At 40.3% G+C, this 17,617-nt stretch overlaps 2 protein-coding genes across 6 annotated transcripts in view; both read right to left on the reverse strand.

Moving 5' to 3' along the window:
- The window catches only part of APH1B (aph-1 homolog B, gamma-secretase subunit), a 116,119-nt gene extending 111,746 nt beyond the window's left edge, over window positions 1–4,373 (reverse strand). For 3 of the 5 annotated variants that reach the window (XM_070797450.1, XM_070797451.1, XM_070797449.1), the window contains exons 1-2: window positions 4,151–4,372; window positions 1,817–1,987 (exon numbers count right to left, since the gene is read on the reverse strand). In XM_070797450.1, coding sequence (XP_070653551.1) covers window positions 1,817–1,987; window positions 4,151–4,263 — 284 coding nt within the window. In that variant the 5' untranslated portion in view covers window positions 4,264–4,372. Of the gene's footprint in view, window positions 1–1,816; window positions 1,988–4,150 lie in introns of all 5 variants that reach the window. The other 2 variants (XM_070797452.1, XM_019968716.2) reach the window with 2 other exon arrangements.
- An 8,247-nt stretch (window positions 4,374–12,620) lies between these two features.
- The window catches only part of RAB8B (RAB8B, member RAS oncogene family), a 70,126-nt gene continuing 65,129 nt past the window's right edge, over window positions 12,621–17,617 (reverse strand). Inside the window, exon 8 of the mRNA XM_019968719.2 lies at window positions 12,621–16,902. Coding sequence (XP_019824278.2) covers window positions 16,810–16,902 — 93 coding nt within the window. The 3' untranslated portion in view covers window positions 12,621–16,809. The remainder of the gene's footprint in view (window positions 16,903–17,617) is intronic.

Genomic DNA, 17,617 nt, shown 5'->3' on the forward strand with positions numbered 1-17,617 from the left:
CCTACCAGGCTCCTCTGTCCATGGGATTTTCCAGGCAAGAGTACTAGAGCGGGTTGCCACTGGAACCTTGGGTTAGAGCCAATAAAGCTTTGCATTTCAGGAGGAAATCATGAAGAAACACAACAGTAAAGAACAGCAGATACTCAGCCAATTCAGGTAACTGAGGTTGTAGAATCTCAAGACCTAAAGGGTTATTACTAAAGCCAGGACCTATCTATGAAAATCTACTGAAATCAGAAAACGCAAAACCAATGTGAGCCAATGACGATGACGTTAGAGTAAGAAAGTCCAGTACAATCAGAAGCTGGCTTAAGAGAAAAGTGCCCTGTCAACGGTGGGAAGGGCCCTGCTTTCTGAACCACTCTGACCACAGCGGGGCACTGTGCTGGGTCCTGGGCACAGGTAAACCCCGGGCACTGCCAGAAAGGGGTGTGTCCACTGACATAAAAGAACAGAGACAGGAAAAGATTTGGAAGTCACATCCGTGTCTTCTAAGGGCCAGGTGAGAAAATGAGGAATGCACAGTCTTGAAAGAGATAAGATGACAACCATGCGAGAGACTGCTTTTGCCTGTGCATGGTAGAGGTGAGACAGAGGGGAGATTTTTATTACCTTAACATATTCTACAGTAAAAATTAAATTTTGGAATGGCAGTTAACTGCTGCATGCCAGAAATATTCAACCATAGCTGAATGTCCATCTCTTAAGGATACTGTAATTCCCATGGAACCTGAAATGTTATCTTTGATTTTTATCTGTTGCTCTTTAATATTTCCAGGAACTAATGGAACTTTCATTTTTAAACCTTTTCTAAGATACTACTTTTGCTTCTAAGCAATGGCTTCCTGGTTTTCTACTCGTGGTTTAAACTGCTTCATTATTAAAATTTCAGTATCTGTTATTAAAAGCATCAAGTAAAAAATACAGAAGCCTTGGCATTTTGGCAGGAACAAAGGATCAGAAGCCTATTACAAGAGATGCTATTGAGGTCCTTTCTGTCTTGGTTGCACCCTTGAAAGTCATAAAGTGCTTTAATGAACTCATTTGCAGAAATGAAAAAACAGCACATTTATCAGCCTACTAACTAAGCATTACTACGTAATCAAAGCCAAACTCATGACTGCCGGAAGGAAACTACTGCTCCAAGTTCAAGCTCTGCTTTCAAATAGTGGTTTCACGTGAGCTCCTCATGGATCCTACAGATGACCTGCTTCCTGGCCTAGAAAGGGAACTCACGCCCACTTTTTTTTTTAAATGTATTTTTCTATTACAGACATGAAATCATATGACATTATCACAAAATGAACACCTGTTTCCCCAATACAGTCAAAATTATGGCAAGCATAACTGCCATAAGAATTATCTATTTTAGGTGATGTCAAAGAGAAGCACATATAAATTCTGATTTGGAACAGTTTTTGTACTTATTGTTTCAATGACTTGCTCTACCTTATTTTTCTCTATGGCACTTATCTTGTAATATATGATATATTTTCTTATTTATTCATTTGTTGTCTCTTTCCACTATAAGGTACCACCACCATGAGACTGTCTTTTAATCATGAGGTATCCCCAGTACCCAGAGTAGTGCATGGCATTAAGCAAACTCTCAAGACATATTTTTTGAATGAGTGAAGGAAGGAATGAGGGCCCACAACTCAAAATACTCAATATTTTCAGGCTGGAAGTGTACCATCCCCTGGCTTGGAACTATGTAGGAAGACACGGACCTTCAAATACAACAACATACTAATGTTTCAAATTACTAAATAATAATTCAAAAAACACTGGGGAAAAAGGTAAACCAAACACTTACTTTAAAAGTTTATAATATGCAAACCGGAACATTTCTTGGATAAGGACTGAGATTAACACTCCAAAAATCAGCAGATATTTCTCTCTTGGTTCATCTTTGTTACCAATAAGGGTTGCTGTCGTGAACCAAATGAGGGAAGAAAACAGCAGAGACACCAACCAGAAGAAAGCTCTGAAAATTGGAGGGGAAAAAAGTTATAAGTGAACAGGATCAAAAATGATTTAAAAGCAGGAAAGAAAAAAGGGACTTCCTTGGTCATCCAGTGGTTAGGACTCTGAGCTTCCAATGCAGGGAGAGCAGGTTAGATTCTTGGTTGGGGAATAAAATCCCACATATCACATGGCAATAATAATAATAAAATGTACAGGCTGCCACATAACACTGAGCACGATTCCATGTGCTATACACAGTTGCTGCTGCTGCTGCTAAGTCGCTTCAGTCGTGTCCAACTCTGTGTGACCCCATAGACGGCAGCCTACCAGGCTCCCCCGTCCCTGGGATTCTCCAGGCAAGAACATTGGAGTGGGTTGTCATTTCCTCCTCCAATGCATGAAAGTGAAGTCGCTCAGTCGTGTCCGGCTTTTCACGACCCCATGGACTGCAACCCACCAGGCTCCTCCATCCATGGGATTTTCCAGGCAAGAGTACTGGAGTGGGGTGCCATCGCCTTCTCCAAACACAGTAAGTTCTGGTTATTCATTTTAAATATAGCAGTGTGGTTTGGGGGAGAATGGATACGTGTATCCATATGGCTGAGTCCTTTGCTCTTCACCTTAATCTATCACAACATTGTTAACTGGCTACAGCTCAAAACAAAGTAAAAAGTTAAAGATAAATAAAACGTATAGAGCCAAGATATACTGCTTACAGCTGAAAGAATTATAAATAAAATAAATAAAAATAAAACCCTGCTTGAGAATAAAGAGATTTCCTGACAGAAAACGTTCAACTGTTCTTAATTAATGTGCGGTTTCCCTGGTGAAACAAACATGCAGTCCAAGAGGAATTTGAAATTTTTCGTAAAAAAATCACGTTTTTCACTGACCCCTCTTTTTGTAAGTACATCTGAAGACTATTTGCCAAGGACTGTCTGGCTGGAAACTTCGTTATTTGCTAATTAAGCTTCCTAACTAAAGCTTTGTCCACTGATGTGTAAATATTTTTTCCAGGAAAATATCTATGTCTCTATTAACAGAACAGTTGTTTAAAATCCAGATGTTGAAAGCCTGTGCTCTGATCTAGATCAGTTTCCCACGTCTGGTTTTTACAACATTCCTGTGGAGTTTAATGATTATAACAAGCTTTACAGACCTTCTGCCCAAATCTCTATTGTATTTTTTGTTTTGTTTTACCTGGCCGCATAGGATCTTAGTTGTGGCCAGCAGGCGTGGTTACCCCAAGGCAGGCATGTCCCATCTTGGTTCTCCAACCAGGATCGAACCAGAGTCCCCTGAACTGAAGGGCAGATTCTTAACCACTGGACCACCAGTGAAGTCCCTCTATATTGGTTTTTAAATGACTCTTGTGATGCAGCACTTTCAATACAGTGAGAGAGGTGAAGAAGTTCAGAAAAGGTGGGACTCACTGGCCTGGCCTGGCCGTTTCTCCTGATGCCAGTTGAGACTCAACAGCACAGAGGGTCATGGGGAAGCTCCAGTAAGAGCTGCCAGATAGGTGAAAACTGGCATTATGATCACATTCGCCACAGGAGTTCGGTATTGACCAAGCTCTTGCAAAGAGATGTACTACAGGTGCCGCGGAGTTTTCACAGGCTTCTACCCCTTGGCCGCATACCTGGATCACCTGGGTCTTTTAAAATAAATTGCGTGTTCTGAATCCCACCCCCTATACATTCCTATTCAGTTGATCACGGGTAGGGGCTGGGCAGGAGTGTGTTTTAAAGCACCTGATCCCCAGGTGCTTAAGGGCTCTTAACTAGCTTGGGATTATAGACGCCTGTTTGAATCTGAGGCGCGCTCTCTCCAAAATAAATCAAAGATGCATATTTGAAGTTATCCACAATTCTTTACACAGTTTTAATGTATGACGAACGCCCGCCCACGGACCCTAGGCAGACTACCGAACCAAGCGTCAGAGTTTTCTGAGACCCACGGTGTTAGCTCCTTTACGATGTGAGCTCGCTCTCTGAGGTCGCCGACCCTCGGAGGAGGGCAAGAAGTCCCAGGGAAAGGGGTCTCAGCTCTCCCTCTTCCAACCATTCTCCGCTCTAAAGCCCAACGTGATCAAGAAGTTTGGTGGGGCGCCAGGGATCGCGGGTACCCCCAGCGGGGGAGGGGAGCCGCGGGTCCGGGTTTCCCGGCGCAACCGCCTTACCCAATGATGAGAAAGATGATGCGTAACGGCTCGGTGACGATGGTGAAGATGTAGAGGGCAAGCGCAGGCCCGAAGGCAATGAAGGCGCAGCCGAAGAACACGGCCGCCGTCATGGCGACCGCAGAAGCCGGCCGGGGGGCCTGGCCTGGACCCTGGGGCACAGAGCGCCGAACCAGCTGTGCACCGGGACGAGGGCGGAGCAGTACCAGGGACTGGAGGCGGGGCGAGAGCAGGGCGCGGCGGAGGGCGAGGGCGTGGTGGGGGCGGGGCGGGGCGCGGCGGTGGGGCGGGCCGCTGCGGAGGGGCGGGGCGGGGCGGGGCAGGTCTGGAGGGGCTCGGGGGCGGGGTGGGCCTCACCGGGCTTCCGCTCTGGAGGCTCTGTTGTTGTTTGCTTACTCAGCCCTCGTGGACTCTGCGAGCCCTTGGACTGCAGCATCAGGCTTCCCTGTCCTTCACCATCTCCCGGAGTTTGCTCAAATTCTTGTCCATTGAGTCGATGATGCCATCCAACTATCTCATCCTCTGTCGCCCCTTCTCCTCTTGCCTTCAATCTTTCCCAGCAGCAGGATGAGCTGGCTCTTCGGATCAGATGGCCAAAGTATTGGAGTTTCAGCTTCAGCATCAGTCCTTCCAATGAATATTCAGGATTGATTTCCTTTAGGGTTGACTGGTTTGATCTGCTTACAGTCCAAGGGACTCTCCAGAGTCTTCTCCAATAACACAGTTTGAAAGCATCAATTCTTTGGTGCTCAGCCTTCTTTATGGTCCAACTCTCACATCCATACATGACTACTGGAAAAACCATAGCTTTGACTATGTGGGCCTTTGTCAGCAAAGTAATGTCTCTGCTTTTTAATGCGCTGTCTAGGTTCCTCACAGCTTTTCTTCCAAGGAGCAAGCATCTTTTAATTTCATGGCTGCAGTCATTTGCAGTGATTCTGGAGCCCAAGAAAATAGTCTGTTGTTTCCCCATCTATTTGCCATGAAGTGATGGTACCGGCTGCCATGATCTTAGTTTTCTGAATGTTGACTTTTAAGCCAGCTTTTTCACTCTCCTTTTTCACTTCCATCAAGAGGCTCTTTAGTTCCTCTTCGCTTTCTGCCATAAGGATGGTGTCATCTGCATATCTGAGGTTATTGATATTTATCCTGGCAATTTTGATGCCAGCTTATGCTTCATCCAGCCCGGCATTTCGCATGATATACACTGCATATGAGTTAAATAAGCAGGGTGACAACATACAGCCTTGACATACTCCTCTCCCAATTTGGAACCAGTCCGTTGTTCCGTGTCCAGTTCTAACATGTCTCAAGGCGTAGTAGCTTCTGATCCAGAGGCAGAGATCGCTGGAGATTTTAAAATTGGAGCAAAGCACTCAGTCCCCTGCTGCCACTAATCGTATACATCAGGCTGGCCAAGGACGCCAGCCGTGAGGTGCCTAAGAGGAGTGGAGGTCCCCAACCCCCTTTGGATCCAGGACAGGGGAAGATTCCCGATCAGCTGAAGAACACGCAGGACATAGGCAGGATTCCATTTCTAAACAAAGGAGTCTTTTTTTTAAAGGACATTATGCCATTTGTTGACTGTACAAAACTGTAGCTGGGGTGACTCTGATGACCCAGGTGATAACCCTCAGCCTGTAAAAGGCCCATCTCAGGGTTGTTTAGGTGAGCTAGTTTTATTTGTACTCCACTCCTGCCAAGTCTTTAAAAAATTGTTTTGAAGGCATTCTTTGATTACCCCATAGTAACAGGAACATCTCCCTGCTCAGTTTTTACTCGTTTGTCTCTCCCATTAATACATAAAACTTTGGAGGGCAGGGTTTTTGTTTTGTTCTTTGCTGTTTGCACAACAGCAGTGGCTCAGATGGTAAAGAATCTGCCTGCAATTCAGGAGACCTGTGTTGTATCCTGGGGTTTGGAAGATCCCCTGGAGAAGCGAATGGCTACCCACTACAGTATTCTTGCCTTCAGACCAGAAGAGGGTGCTCACTAAATACGTGTTCAATGAATGAAATAATTTAAAAAGTGGAATTCACAAACATTTGCTATTTTATATTAATTGAACAGTTTCTGAGAGTTTTACAAATTAAAACCAGAAGGTTTATTTCCCTGATCATTCACATCTAATAAGATTTATCTCCATGTCTAACAGTCTGGTCTTAAGTCGCTCAATCTTGTCCAACTCTTTGTGACTCCATGGACTGAATGGAGCCCGCCAGACTCTTCTGTCCCTGGAATTCTTCAGGCAAGAATATTGGAGTGGGGTTATCATTCCCTTCTCCAGGGGATTTTCCCAACCCCATGATTGAACCCAGGCCTCCTGCATTGCAGGCAGATTCTTTACTGTCTGAGCCACATTTAATGGGGATAATATTTAACATATTATGGGTTATTTTGAGAATTGTGCCTGCTTGGTAAGTGCTATATAAGTGTTAGCCATTTCTACTTATTCTTTATCTATCATGAATAAAGCTCTTGGGAATCAACACTGAAAAGACAAAAATTGGGACCTGACTGAAAATGTTTTGCGGCTCATTTCTTTATGGTAAAATGTCATCTTTGTCCATTTAAAAGAGACATATATAGTTTCCTTTTACTCCACAGAATTTTTCTTCATTTTGAAATGTCTTTTCCAGTATCTATTAAAACTCAGGTTGAGACAATAGTTGAAACTGATAAAGTGATTCACCATTAGATAGATTCCTTTGGTTCTATCCTGAATCAGATTTGCCAAATGTAATTACATTATTTCAGGTCCATGCAGAAATGCCTTCATGGAAGCATATCATACTCATGTCCTTGGTGTGAAATTAAGCTTTTTTTAATATGAGAAATTGTAAGCAGATACAATAGAGGATCCCCTGAGAAAGAGAAACAGGCATGGCTTTATTGACATAAGAAAAGCCATTTTTGGCTTAAGCTATTTTGTCATCTAAGCCTGGACACAATGCTTGTCCTTGAACTGGTCTTAGTAATTAATAATCTTCTTTTAAAAAATATTTATTTCTATTTATTTGGCTGTGTTGGGTCTTAGTTGTGGCATGTGGACTCTAGCTCCCTTGCCAGCGACTGAACCTGGGCCCCCTGCATTGGGAGCACACTCTTAGCCACTGGACCACCAGGGATGTCCCAGTAATTAATAATCTTAAGGAAACAAAAGAATGCACGACTATTATCAGGCAAGAGAAGCAACAATGGTAAAGATAATACATCAGCAATAAAGACTGTTTCAATGGTAAAGATTTGCCTGAAACCTCAACCACCAGATCAACTGGAACCTGAGGGATGATGCATTTGACCTTTCCTGACCTTCATGACTTCAATCAACTTAAGCTTGGACTACTGTCAAACTTAGTCTCCATTCTATGCTGAATTCCCCTCTGCTCAAGCCCCTTCATGAATATGCATGCACAGTTACCTTGACATTTCCCCAGTTTTGCTGTCTGTACACTGTTTTGAGAAAGATCCCCAGTGTTCTCCATACTTGCTGCGAGTAATAAATCCTTCCTTCTCCTGATCTTTGGCTTCCTTGTGTTTTTTTGCATTGACGTCCACCAAGAGGTGAACCCAGTTTTTCATGTAGCAAAATGGCTATCTACATTTTTCTTGCAAATTTCACAAAACTATTTCATTATCATTATTCAATATCTCTAATTTACTTTTTAAGTTCAGGGCTAGGAAAAAAGTTTTATTTTGCCTGACAAACGCATATGCTCAGCCTGAGAGCTAACTTATCATATTCAGGGTTTATCTTAATTCCCAGGAAGCTTGGAGCTAAATCTAATAGTCGATTATAGCAACTATTCTTCTTCGTTTTAATTACAATTACTGCCATGACTTCAGAATATGGCTTATTCTTTTATCCCTATTTTGATTTGATTACCTTGATTTTAACCAAGATCTGTGTCTCCATTAAAGCTGCCTCAAATACTTTGGAAGTAGGCAACTCAACATAGAGAGCTATAAGTTGGGGGAATTTGTACTTATGATATCTTGACTATATCTCAGTTCAATTTTAGTCTTCAAGTCTAGTTAAAAAATGGGGAGGCAGTGTAAAACCTATAATTAAGTTAGGTTTTCATCATTGGGGAAATGATGTTTTAACAATCAGTTATCCACTCTCCAAAAAATCATACCTAGGCCTTACAAAGAAATACGAGACAATTGTATTTAGCAGCTCTAATTATGAAATAAATGGCAACCCACTCCAATGTTCTTGCCTGGAGAATCCCATGGACAAAGGAGCCTGGCAGGCTACAGTCCATGGGGTTGCAAGAGTCGGACACAACTTAGTGACTAAACAACCACCACCAATGTAAAATGTAATGAATCTGCCCCCTATCTATGAAGATATCTTTTTAAAATTTATTTTTAATCAGTGGATAATTGCTTTACAATGTTGTATTGGCTTCTGCCATACAACAACGTGAATCAACCATATGTGTGTATATGTGTGTGTGTGTGTGTGTGTGTGTGTATCTCCCCTCTTAAACCTCCCTCCTACCCCCACCCCCAATATTAGGACATCTTTAACTGATATGTCTGTTGGAATAGAAATTAGCTAGAACAAACCATCAAAATCATCAACAAGATAATCTTCAGCACTCATGGTTATTTACTAAAAACACTTATTTCAAGCTTTGTCTGAATTACATTTATGTAATGCATTGCTGTTTAAAAAGCACTTTACACTGATTTTAGCAATTCCGTTTACAAGTGAGGACTGAGAAGCTAAATAGCAGTGCTATTGACTTCTCAAGTTTTTATGAACTTACTATGAGCTTTCTCCAGAAACTCGAAAACATACTAAGTGATGTTGGGAGTTAAGTCTCGAAAAGATACCTGGGGGAAGGAGGCTGACACGTGCTATGGACAAGAATACAAACTGCTGGAGGAGTGGGAGTATAAAAAGTAATACCACATTTTAGCAATTTATCCAGTAATGCTTGGACATAGCTACTAGTAATTCATAATATGCTAATGAATTCACTTGAGCTTTATTTTCTGATAGTGCTGATAGATTATACTCAACCATTTACTTATTCATTCAAAATGCATGTTGCATGACTATGACGTATCAGGCACAACGCTAGGCACTGGGAGTTACACCAATGAAACAGCTGTGCATCCTGTCTTCACCGAGCTTACAGTCTAGTGAAGACACCAGACAGGAAAGTGAAAGTCGCTCAGCTGTGTCCAACTCTTTGCAACCCCAGGGACTATACAGTCTCCAGGCCAGAATACTGGAATGGGCAGCCTTTCCCTTCTCCAGGGGATCTTCCCAACCCAGGGATCAAACCCAGGTCTCCTGCATTACAGGCGGATTCTTTACTAGCTGAGCCACAAGGGAAGCCCCAAAATACTGGAGTGGGTAGCCCATCCCTTCTCCAGCAGATCTTCCCGACCCAGGAATTGAACCAGGGTCTTCTGCATTGCAGGTGGATTCTTTATCAAGACAGGCAAGGAGAAGGATTATGAGGATATAAGAAAGGGGAAAGTGAATCCATGTAACTCAGATTGGACTCAAACCCAGTCAAAACCCATGGTCTTTTAACTGAGATCACACACTTGTTTTCAGAACTTAATGAAACTCAGGTTTTGGATGTTCCACTGCAGAAAGAATTCAGTGAAAGACAAAAGTGATAAGTAAAAAAGTGGATTTATTTAGAGAGAAACACACTCCACAGTATGTTGGCCATCTCAGAAGGTGAAAGTGGCCTTGAAATATGGCATGGTTATTTTTTATGGGCTGGGTAATTTCATAGGCTGAGTGGGAGGAGTGTTCCAACTATTTTGGGGGAAGTGGTGGGGATTTCCAGGAACTGGGCCGCTGCCCACCTTTTGGCCTCTGATGGTTGGTCTCAGAACTATCATGGTGCTGCTGGATGTGTCATTTAGCTTGATGATGTGTTACAATGAGCATATAATGAGGCTCAAGGTCTCGTGGAAGTCAACCCATCTGCCATCTTGGACCTATTTGTTTCTTCATCCACCATCTTGGACCTATTTAGTTCTGATCAGTTTATGTCATGTCCTCGGGCTATGTCATTTTTTCAAAGGTTGTACCCTGCCCTCTTCTCTCCTGTTTCAGAAGGAGAGCCAATCCAAATTTGTGAGGTATTGCTAAAGAAGATGACACCCACTCATTCAGGACTCGGCTTTGGAGTTAGTAAAGCTAGGAAGTAGGAGAGACATAGAAAGACAAGAGAAAAGGCTTCAAAGTGAAAGAAAGCAGAGCATTTCTGAGCATAGGAAGTAGGTCAGGATGTCCTCGGAGTGTGAGGAGAGATGAGACAAAAAAGGCCAGCAGGTTAGAGTTCACCTCAAGTTCCAGGCTTATCCAACGGAGTGGCAGGCTCTGATCTCCTTTGCAGATAATGGGAAATGGGATTCCAGATAAGAAGTTCTTGGCATCTGCAGGTATGAATCAGGGAAATAGCAGGAGTCTGGAGAAAAGCAGACAAACTCAAAAGAGATTTAGGAATTGTGCAAAACAAAAGTTAGTTACTGATGGGCTCCATGGAGTGAGGAAGAGGGAAAAATCAAGGATGATGGTTTCTGCAAAGATATATATATATACACACAAATTAATTAATTTTACTTGTGTTGACTGAAAAAAAAAAAAGGCACAACCTAAAAGTTGAGAATTTTGTTTCATTCAGCCGACTTCATTCATTAAGCCCATAAGACAGCCTCTCAGATATTTCTGAGTTACTGATTCAAAGAGGCAAGGAAGGAGCCAGATATATAGGAATTTTTGAAAAAGCAAAAAACCTGGTAGTCAGAACATCAAAAAGATTACTGTTCATGTTAATGAATTTAGCACTTTTCTACAGATGGGAAGATGCAAGAGTCTGGGCTCACTGAAATCATTTCTTAGGTATGTACCTTACCTATCTAGATCTAGAGTCAGCGTCCTGCTTTTCTTCATCCTGAATCCCATCTAGGTGCTGTTTTGCGGGGTGTGTGTGTGTGGGGGGGGGTGGTGGATGCAGTGGCTCATGGCTTGATGGCCACAGTATCCTTTGTTTGCTGATATGGCCATTGATGTGTTTCATACATACTTGCTGTGGGAGTATACTCATGTATCCCTGTAACTAGTATTAAAAAACTTAAATTTTGTGAATAGGAAACATTGAAGAGAGGGGGAGAGGATTTACTCAATTTACTGATATATAAACAGCATTCTGGGTGATTTGTCTTATTAAAAGAAGATCCTTCTGTATTTAGTAAAGGTTAAAATAGTGTAAAATATTTAACAAAGACTAAAATAAAGATGGGGGCCAGATAATGAAGCTTCTCTTTTTATTGCCAAACTTACTGAGGCTCTGATGAATTTACTTCCAACTTAAAAAAAAAAAATTATTATTTATATTTGGTTTCTGTTGTAGCACCCGGGCTCCAGAGCATGTGGGCCACCCATTGGGCATGTGCGGGCTCAATGGTTGAGGCCCTTGTGGGAGCATGTGGGATCTTAGTTTCCTGACCAGGCATCAAACCTGAGTCCCCTGCATTGGAAGGAAGATTCTTAACCACTGGACCACCAGGGAAGTCCCCCTTTACTTTTAATCTTTCTTCAAATTAAAAAGTAAATGGAGAACCAAACAACTCCTAATTTATACTTAACTTTCTTTAGTGACAGTTGATTTTGATGACTGCTGAAATTCACTCATTTTTTTCCCCAACATTTCTTTAACACCTACTATATGCCAGGTCCTTTGTCTGATACTGTGAATACAAAAACCAAACACTCAGTCCCCAGCCTACAAGAGCTGAGTCTAGTGGGGAAGGAAAGTAAACAGATGATTCCAATCCAGGGCCGTGAGTGACACTTTGGGCAGACATAGGACAGGGTTCCTAACCATGGATGGGGTTGTTGCTGAAGTCTTCCCACCAAACCCTTACTAAATATTGAAAGATAAGGAGAAGTCAGTCAGGCAAGGGGTGGGAAGTCAGCAGAAGGAGCAGCCTAAGGAAAGGAATGACAAAGCATGTTATGTTTGGAGATACAAGTACTGATGAGGCTCAAAAGATATGTGTGAGTTCAAGTGTGACAAAATCAAAGGCTGGAGAGAAAGAGGTGGAGATCGCAAAAGACTTTGCAAGGCTAAAGGGTTTAAATGTGGCAGTGACAGATTTAAAAACCATTCAGCACAGTGAAAATTGGAGAGGAGGAAAATAAAATTAGAGACTAGAAGACTGGTTAGGCGAGATTACAGAAATCTAGGCAAAAGATAAGGAGGCCTGAACAAAGAGAAACTAACATGACATTGTAAATCAACTATAAATCATCAAAACTGCTGCAAAATATAAATAAAATTTCCCTCTCCCAAAAAACAACAACAAAAAAGAACTCTAAGTCAGATGTAAAGTTTGCTAAAATATCTCAGGTCTACCATGGTTTGTGACACATACCTAGCAAATTAGAAGAAACATTTTTTAAATGTGCATTTCAGAGAGACATGAGTATTTTCATTATGTAGTTTTTATTTTAGACGAACATTGTAAAAAAAAGTTCATCTGGAATAAAATCCATTTTTTTTTCTTAAAAAAAAAAAAAACACCCAAAACATAGCATCATTATCAGTACACAGTTAATGACTTGGCTTAAACAAGATTAACAACATGACAGATCCATTTTATCTGCAGGTTTTTCACATTAAGCCGTTGGAGCAAAGGTAAAGTATGCTGAAACATAGACAGGAGGACAACTCTATGGAAAAAACAGGTATTTCCCACTTGGGACATGATTTTAGTCAAAAACTTTAAGGTACTTTGCTTTAAAGGAACAGTGTCAGCTGCAAATAAACAAAATAAGACCCATCTGTAAGGCCATAGGAATGAATTATAATTAAATTCACATTTTAAAAAAAGGTAAGAAATGAAACAAGAAGTTCTATTAGTTCTTGGCAATAAGAAATGCAATTGCGTATGGCACAAGCATTTTAAAAAATGAAGTAAAATTTGAAAATATACCTAAAACAATTGCTTGCTGATTTCCATTTCTGCAAATTTCACTTACATTTTTTTCATCGTGATCATGACATTAATTTTATTAGTCTGAAAAAAGACCGTTTCTACTGTAAAATTGTGCTAGTACTTGAAATTTTATTAGCATATCCTCTCCATCTACATCTCTACCGGACAAGGCATTTTTTAGACATTCCCCCGCCCCCTTTTGGATGTAACAAGAAGGCAAAAGCAATGTCCTTTCTGTTAAAAGAAAAAATCTAAAAAATCTGATATGAGAAACAAGTGCTTAAAATCTGAGATAAGTAAACCAACATAACAAAATACTGTTCTAAAATGTTAAGCTTAGAAACTCATCTTTCAAGATTAAGAACTAAATTTATAAAGAAATCAAAGTTATGAACAAGGAAAGAAAGTCTGCTTACATGTATCACTTACTGCTCACAAGAAAAACTCAGTAAGCCTTAATACAGATTCTCAGCATTCAGAACCTGTAAAATGGAGTTATAATCTCTTATTTAGAAATTTCTGCAAACATTTATCTATATTGCACAGCTAAATTTATTAATGGAGACAGGAAGATAATACTTTTTTTTCTGCGCTATTGGATAAGACATGTATGATCTATCCTAAACTACCTCCTACCTTTTCCAATGATGCTTTAGTTCAAAACAAAACATAGAGTCTAAATTGTGCTGGATACTTAAAGACTGGCTCACTGTTTTTCTACTAGGTATTAGAATACTAGTTAGCTAAATGAGGTATAATTAAAAAATAGTCCTTCAAAGTAAAGAGTATAGTCTTCTGAAAATTTGTAACAAAGACTGCACAAAATGTTCATGTGAAGAGAAAGAAACCTTGCAGCACCGCCTAACTGATGCACAGGTGGATTATTTTCCCATCATCTGTCTGAAGAAAAATGTAGCTAAAGTAAGTTCCCAGGGAAACATTTTATAATTAACTGATCTACATGCTACTTAGTTACAGCACATTTGCATTGTCTGATAACCCTCAGACTCTTGTTTGAAAAGGTCGAGCCCAATCATTGTCAAAAATCAGCACATTGATAATAAAATGCAGCCACTGAACCACTAACACTGCTGCAAAAAATCTTCATGTATCCTGACCCATAAAACCACAAAAATGTTCACACAAAACTAGATTTCTTCGGTTTCAGCAGGGAAAAGACAATTATCTCTCACTAAATTCATCTACAAATAGAAAAAATAATGCACTATATGTACATTATTAAGCAAAGTGGAATATTTATTGGGGCAGTGTTACCATGCAGAAAGTGAATTTCCTATGGTCTTAGCTCAAATTATATACAATTTAGCAAAGCTAAATGTAAGAAAATAGCAAGGACAATTTATTTCTATATAACAGAGTATATACCCCCAGTTTGCTGCTACTTCAAAGAACACTTTTAGACTCATCTAACTTTTATAGGCTCTTTCAAAGGGAAGTTCATGGAGACTAGTTATTAACCCATAAGCAACAACAGAAGAGAAAAGGAAAAAACAAAACAAACAAAAGCAAAGCATTCTGTTAAAAATAAAAAAAGGCTAACCACAGATTATGTCAGTTTTGGTTTGCAGACAACCCCTGAGATATAAACCAAAGTGTTAAGACACCAAAGAGTCCGAGGTAAATTACTAAGAGGGTTACATTCATATGTGGTGTCATAGCACTTGCCTTTTAGAAATTACCTTGTTACCATCCAGAAAGCTTAACTGCTGGGATCTTTTTCTGAAAATTAGTGAATACAAGATGTTTCTAAGAAACTATTTTCTTCATTTCAGAAATATATCAATATCTAATTTTAAGATGGTAGACTTACAGTCCACTTGTGATCAAGGAACTACGGATTTTACTGGTACACCAATAAGTGCTTTTAAGCCTATGAGTACCAAAAAAAAAAAAAGTCAAGGAGATCGAAATTTGTGAATATTAAGTTTAGAGAACCCATCAAAACTAGCTCTGGTATATATTTCCTGCCACTAAATTGTGCCTAAGTTTTCAAACAAGTAGTAAAGACTGACTAGGCCAAGTATTCCAGTGATACATCCTAATTTGAAGCAGAATTCTCTGCAGTAACAAGCAATCCATTTCCACTTTCATCTTCCAACCTTAACCATCAAGCATGATGGCAAGCATTGTGAAACAAAACTGGCTTAACAGGAACTATAATTATTAGTGCCTAATCACCTCGTTATTACTCTCTCTGTCTTATGACACTGAAGGCTGGAATAATAGAATGAATTTGGCACCTAAGTTAATACTAAATACTTTCTTTTTTCCTAATGTGACAGATTCATCTACAAAAGGCATTACCAGTACCAGTGTTATGATGAGAAAGGCAGCTAAGCTTTTGGTTGGCTTTGGCCCAAATGGCTGGACCAAGTTCTATAACAGTGAACCTGAACAGATGGATCTGGGTTCTACACATTCAATAACAGCTGTTGTAAAACTGAAACCATGCTCTTATTTTCTCTAATGAAAAGGTGAGACTTTTCCTAGAGGATGCACTAGAACTAATTACTCTTAATAATAATAAAAGTCCAATTAAAAAAAAAATCATTTCTACCATTACCAACAACTATCTCTATAAAATTACATCCACAAGTTAACCTCTCTCCCTATGGGTAAGCTTTCTGTGAACTGAGTCTGAATCTAACTCTTCAGACAGGGATTATGGTAAGAACTGGACATTACTACTAAACCAGCAAGCTAAGAGCGAATCTAGGAAGAGCTATATGACATATGCTGATGTGACAAAACATCAATTAGATGCTGAAATAAAACCCTAAACTAACTCTCTGCCTATGTAAAATTCCAGCTCAAGAAGTTTACATGTAGAAACAGACAGCAGTGTTCAAATATGTCTTAGGTGAGTGATTATAATAGGTCAAATGTAGGAAAGAGGAGGGAATACAAATCTCAAGAAAAGTGACATTAAGATGGTTTCCAAATGCAGCTTCAATAGATTAGGCAGAAGTAATCAATTAAAAAAATGATTTATTCAGCTACTCAGACTCTTCGGCAAAAAGGTCAGGAATGAAGAAAAACTCTGAATAATCTAAAGAAATAAACTGTGGCCTTTGATGGGCATTTTTAGGAATTTCTAAGATAAACTTTTATCAAAATTTAATGACTCTTATTTAAGAAAACCAGAGCCTTTAAACAAATGCTATCAATGCAATAACATTTGGCCATATGAACCAGACCAAATGTCCTAAAATTTTAGTATATTAACTTCTGCTTTAAATGTTCTACTCTTTTTTAAAAAACATTCCCCAAAGCAAATTTGTCTAGAACTTCATGTCAGAAGTGTGCAGATATGAATCTCAGATTGTGCTGTAACAATGAAAGGCTAACACTGATGTGCAAAGTGAAAAAGAAAAAGATAGCAGCTTCTGCAACACGCAATAAAACAGAGGAAAAACAAGTTAAGTCCGGCACGTGTCTCCACTTCATGGCTTCCACGTTTGAAGAGAGAAGCCTGTTATCCTGATGGGCCATAAGGCTGGAATCCACTGCACACTCAGTGTGCAGAATCTAGGTATAGGTTCAGCGGTGCTCTCAGTAGCAGCCAGGCAGGATGGTTCTGAGGCTGGGTGACCTGTGCTTTCAGAGAAGCAGGAGAGGGTCCTCAAGGTGTGCTGCAGTCTCTCACAAAGAGTTCATCAAAGTAGCAAACAACGGAAGAAACTGGTCTTCTTCGATCGGTTTTCTGTTATTTTCACTGGTCCACCTGCCCCTGATGAATTGCTGTTGTTCTGAAAAACAGAAAATGAAGTTACCAAGGAGATAAAAGTCTCATGGTTTGAGCCCAATTATCTAAAAAATAAAAATATCTAACCATGCTCATAAATTTGTACTCAGTAGGAAGGGAACTAGCTAAGCTCTTATGTTTTTTATTTCTTTGGAAACGGTGGGTTAAAATGGGAAAAATATTTTAAGGTGAGCACCTAATACATTAACAACATTTTGGTTAGGAAGTTCCTATTTCCAGTCCAAAGAAATTATAACCACAAGAGTGTAAAGTATCAAGGATAATGATGGAGATGATGTTAAGATACTACGCTTACTCCTTGGAAGGAAAGTTATGACCAACCTAGATAGCATATTCAAAAGCAGAGACATTACTTTGCCGACAAAGGTCCGTCTAGTCAAGGCTATGGTTTTTCCTGTGGTCATGTATGGATGTGAGAGTTGGACTGTGAAGAAGGCTGAGCACCGAAGAATTGATGCTTTTGAACTGTGGTGTTGGAGAAGACTCTTGAGAGTCCCTTGGACTGCAAGGAGATCCAACCAGTCCATTCTGAAGGAGATCAGCCCTGGGATTTCTTTGGAAGGAATGATGCTAAAGCTGAAACTCCAGTACTTTGGGCTCCTCATGTGAAGAGTTGACTCATTGGAAAAGACTCTGATGCTGGGAGGGATTGGGGGCAGGAGAAGGGGACGAGAGAGGATGAGATGGCTGGATAGCAT

This window comes from Bos indicus, chromosome 10 (assembly GCF_029378745.1).
Source record: "Bos indicus isolate NIAB-ARS_2022 breed Sahiwal x Tharparkar chromosome 10, NIAB-ARS_B.indTharparkar_mat_pri_1.0, whole genome shotgun sequence".
Lineage (NCBI taxonomy): Eukaryota > Metazoa > Chordata > Mammalia > Artiodactyla > Bovidae > Bos > Bos indicus.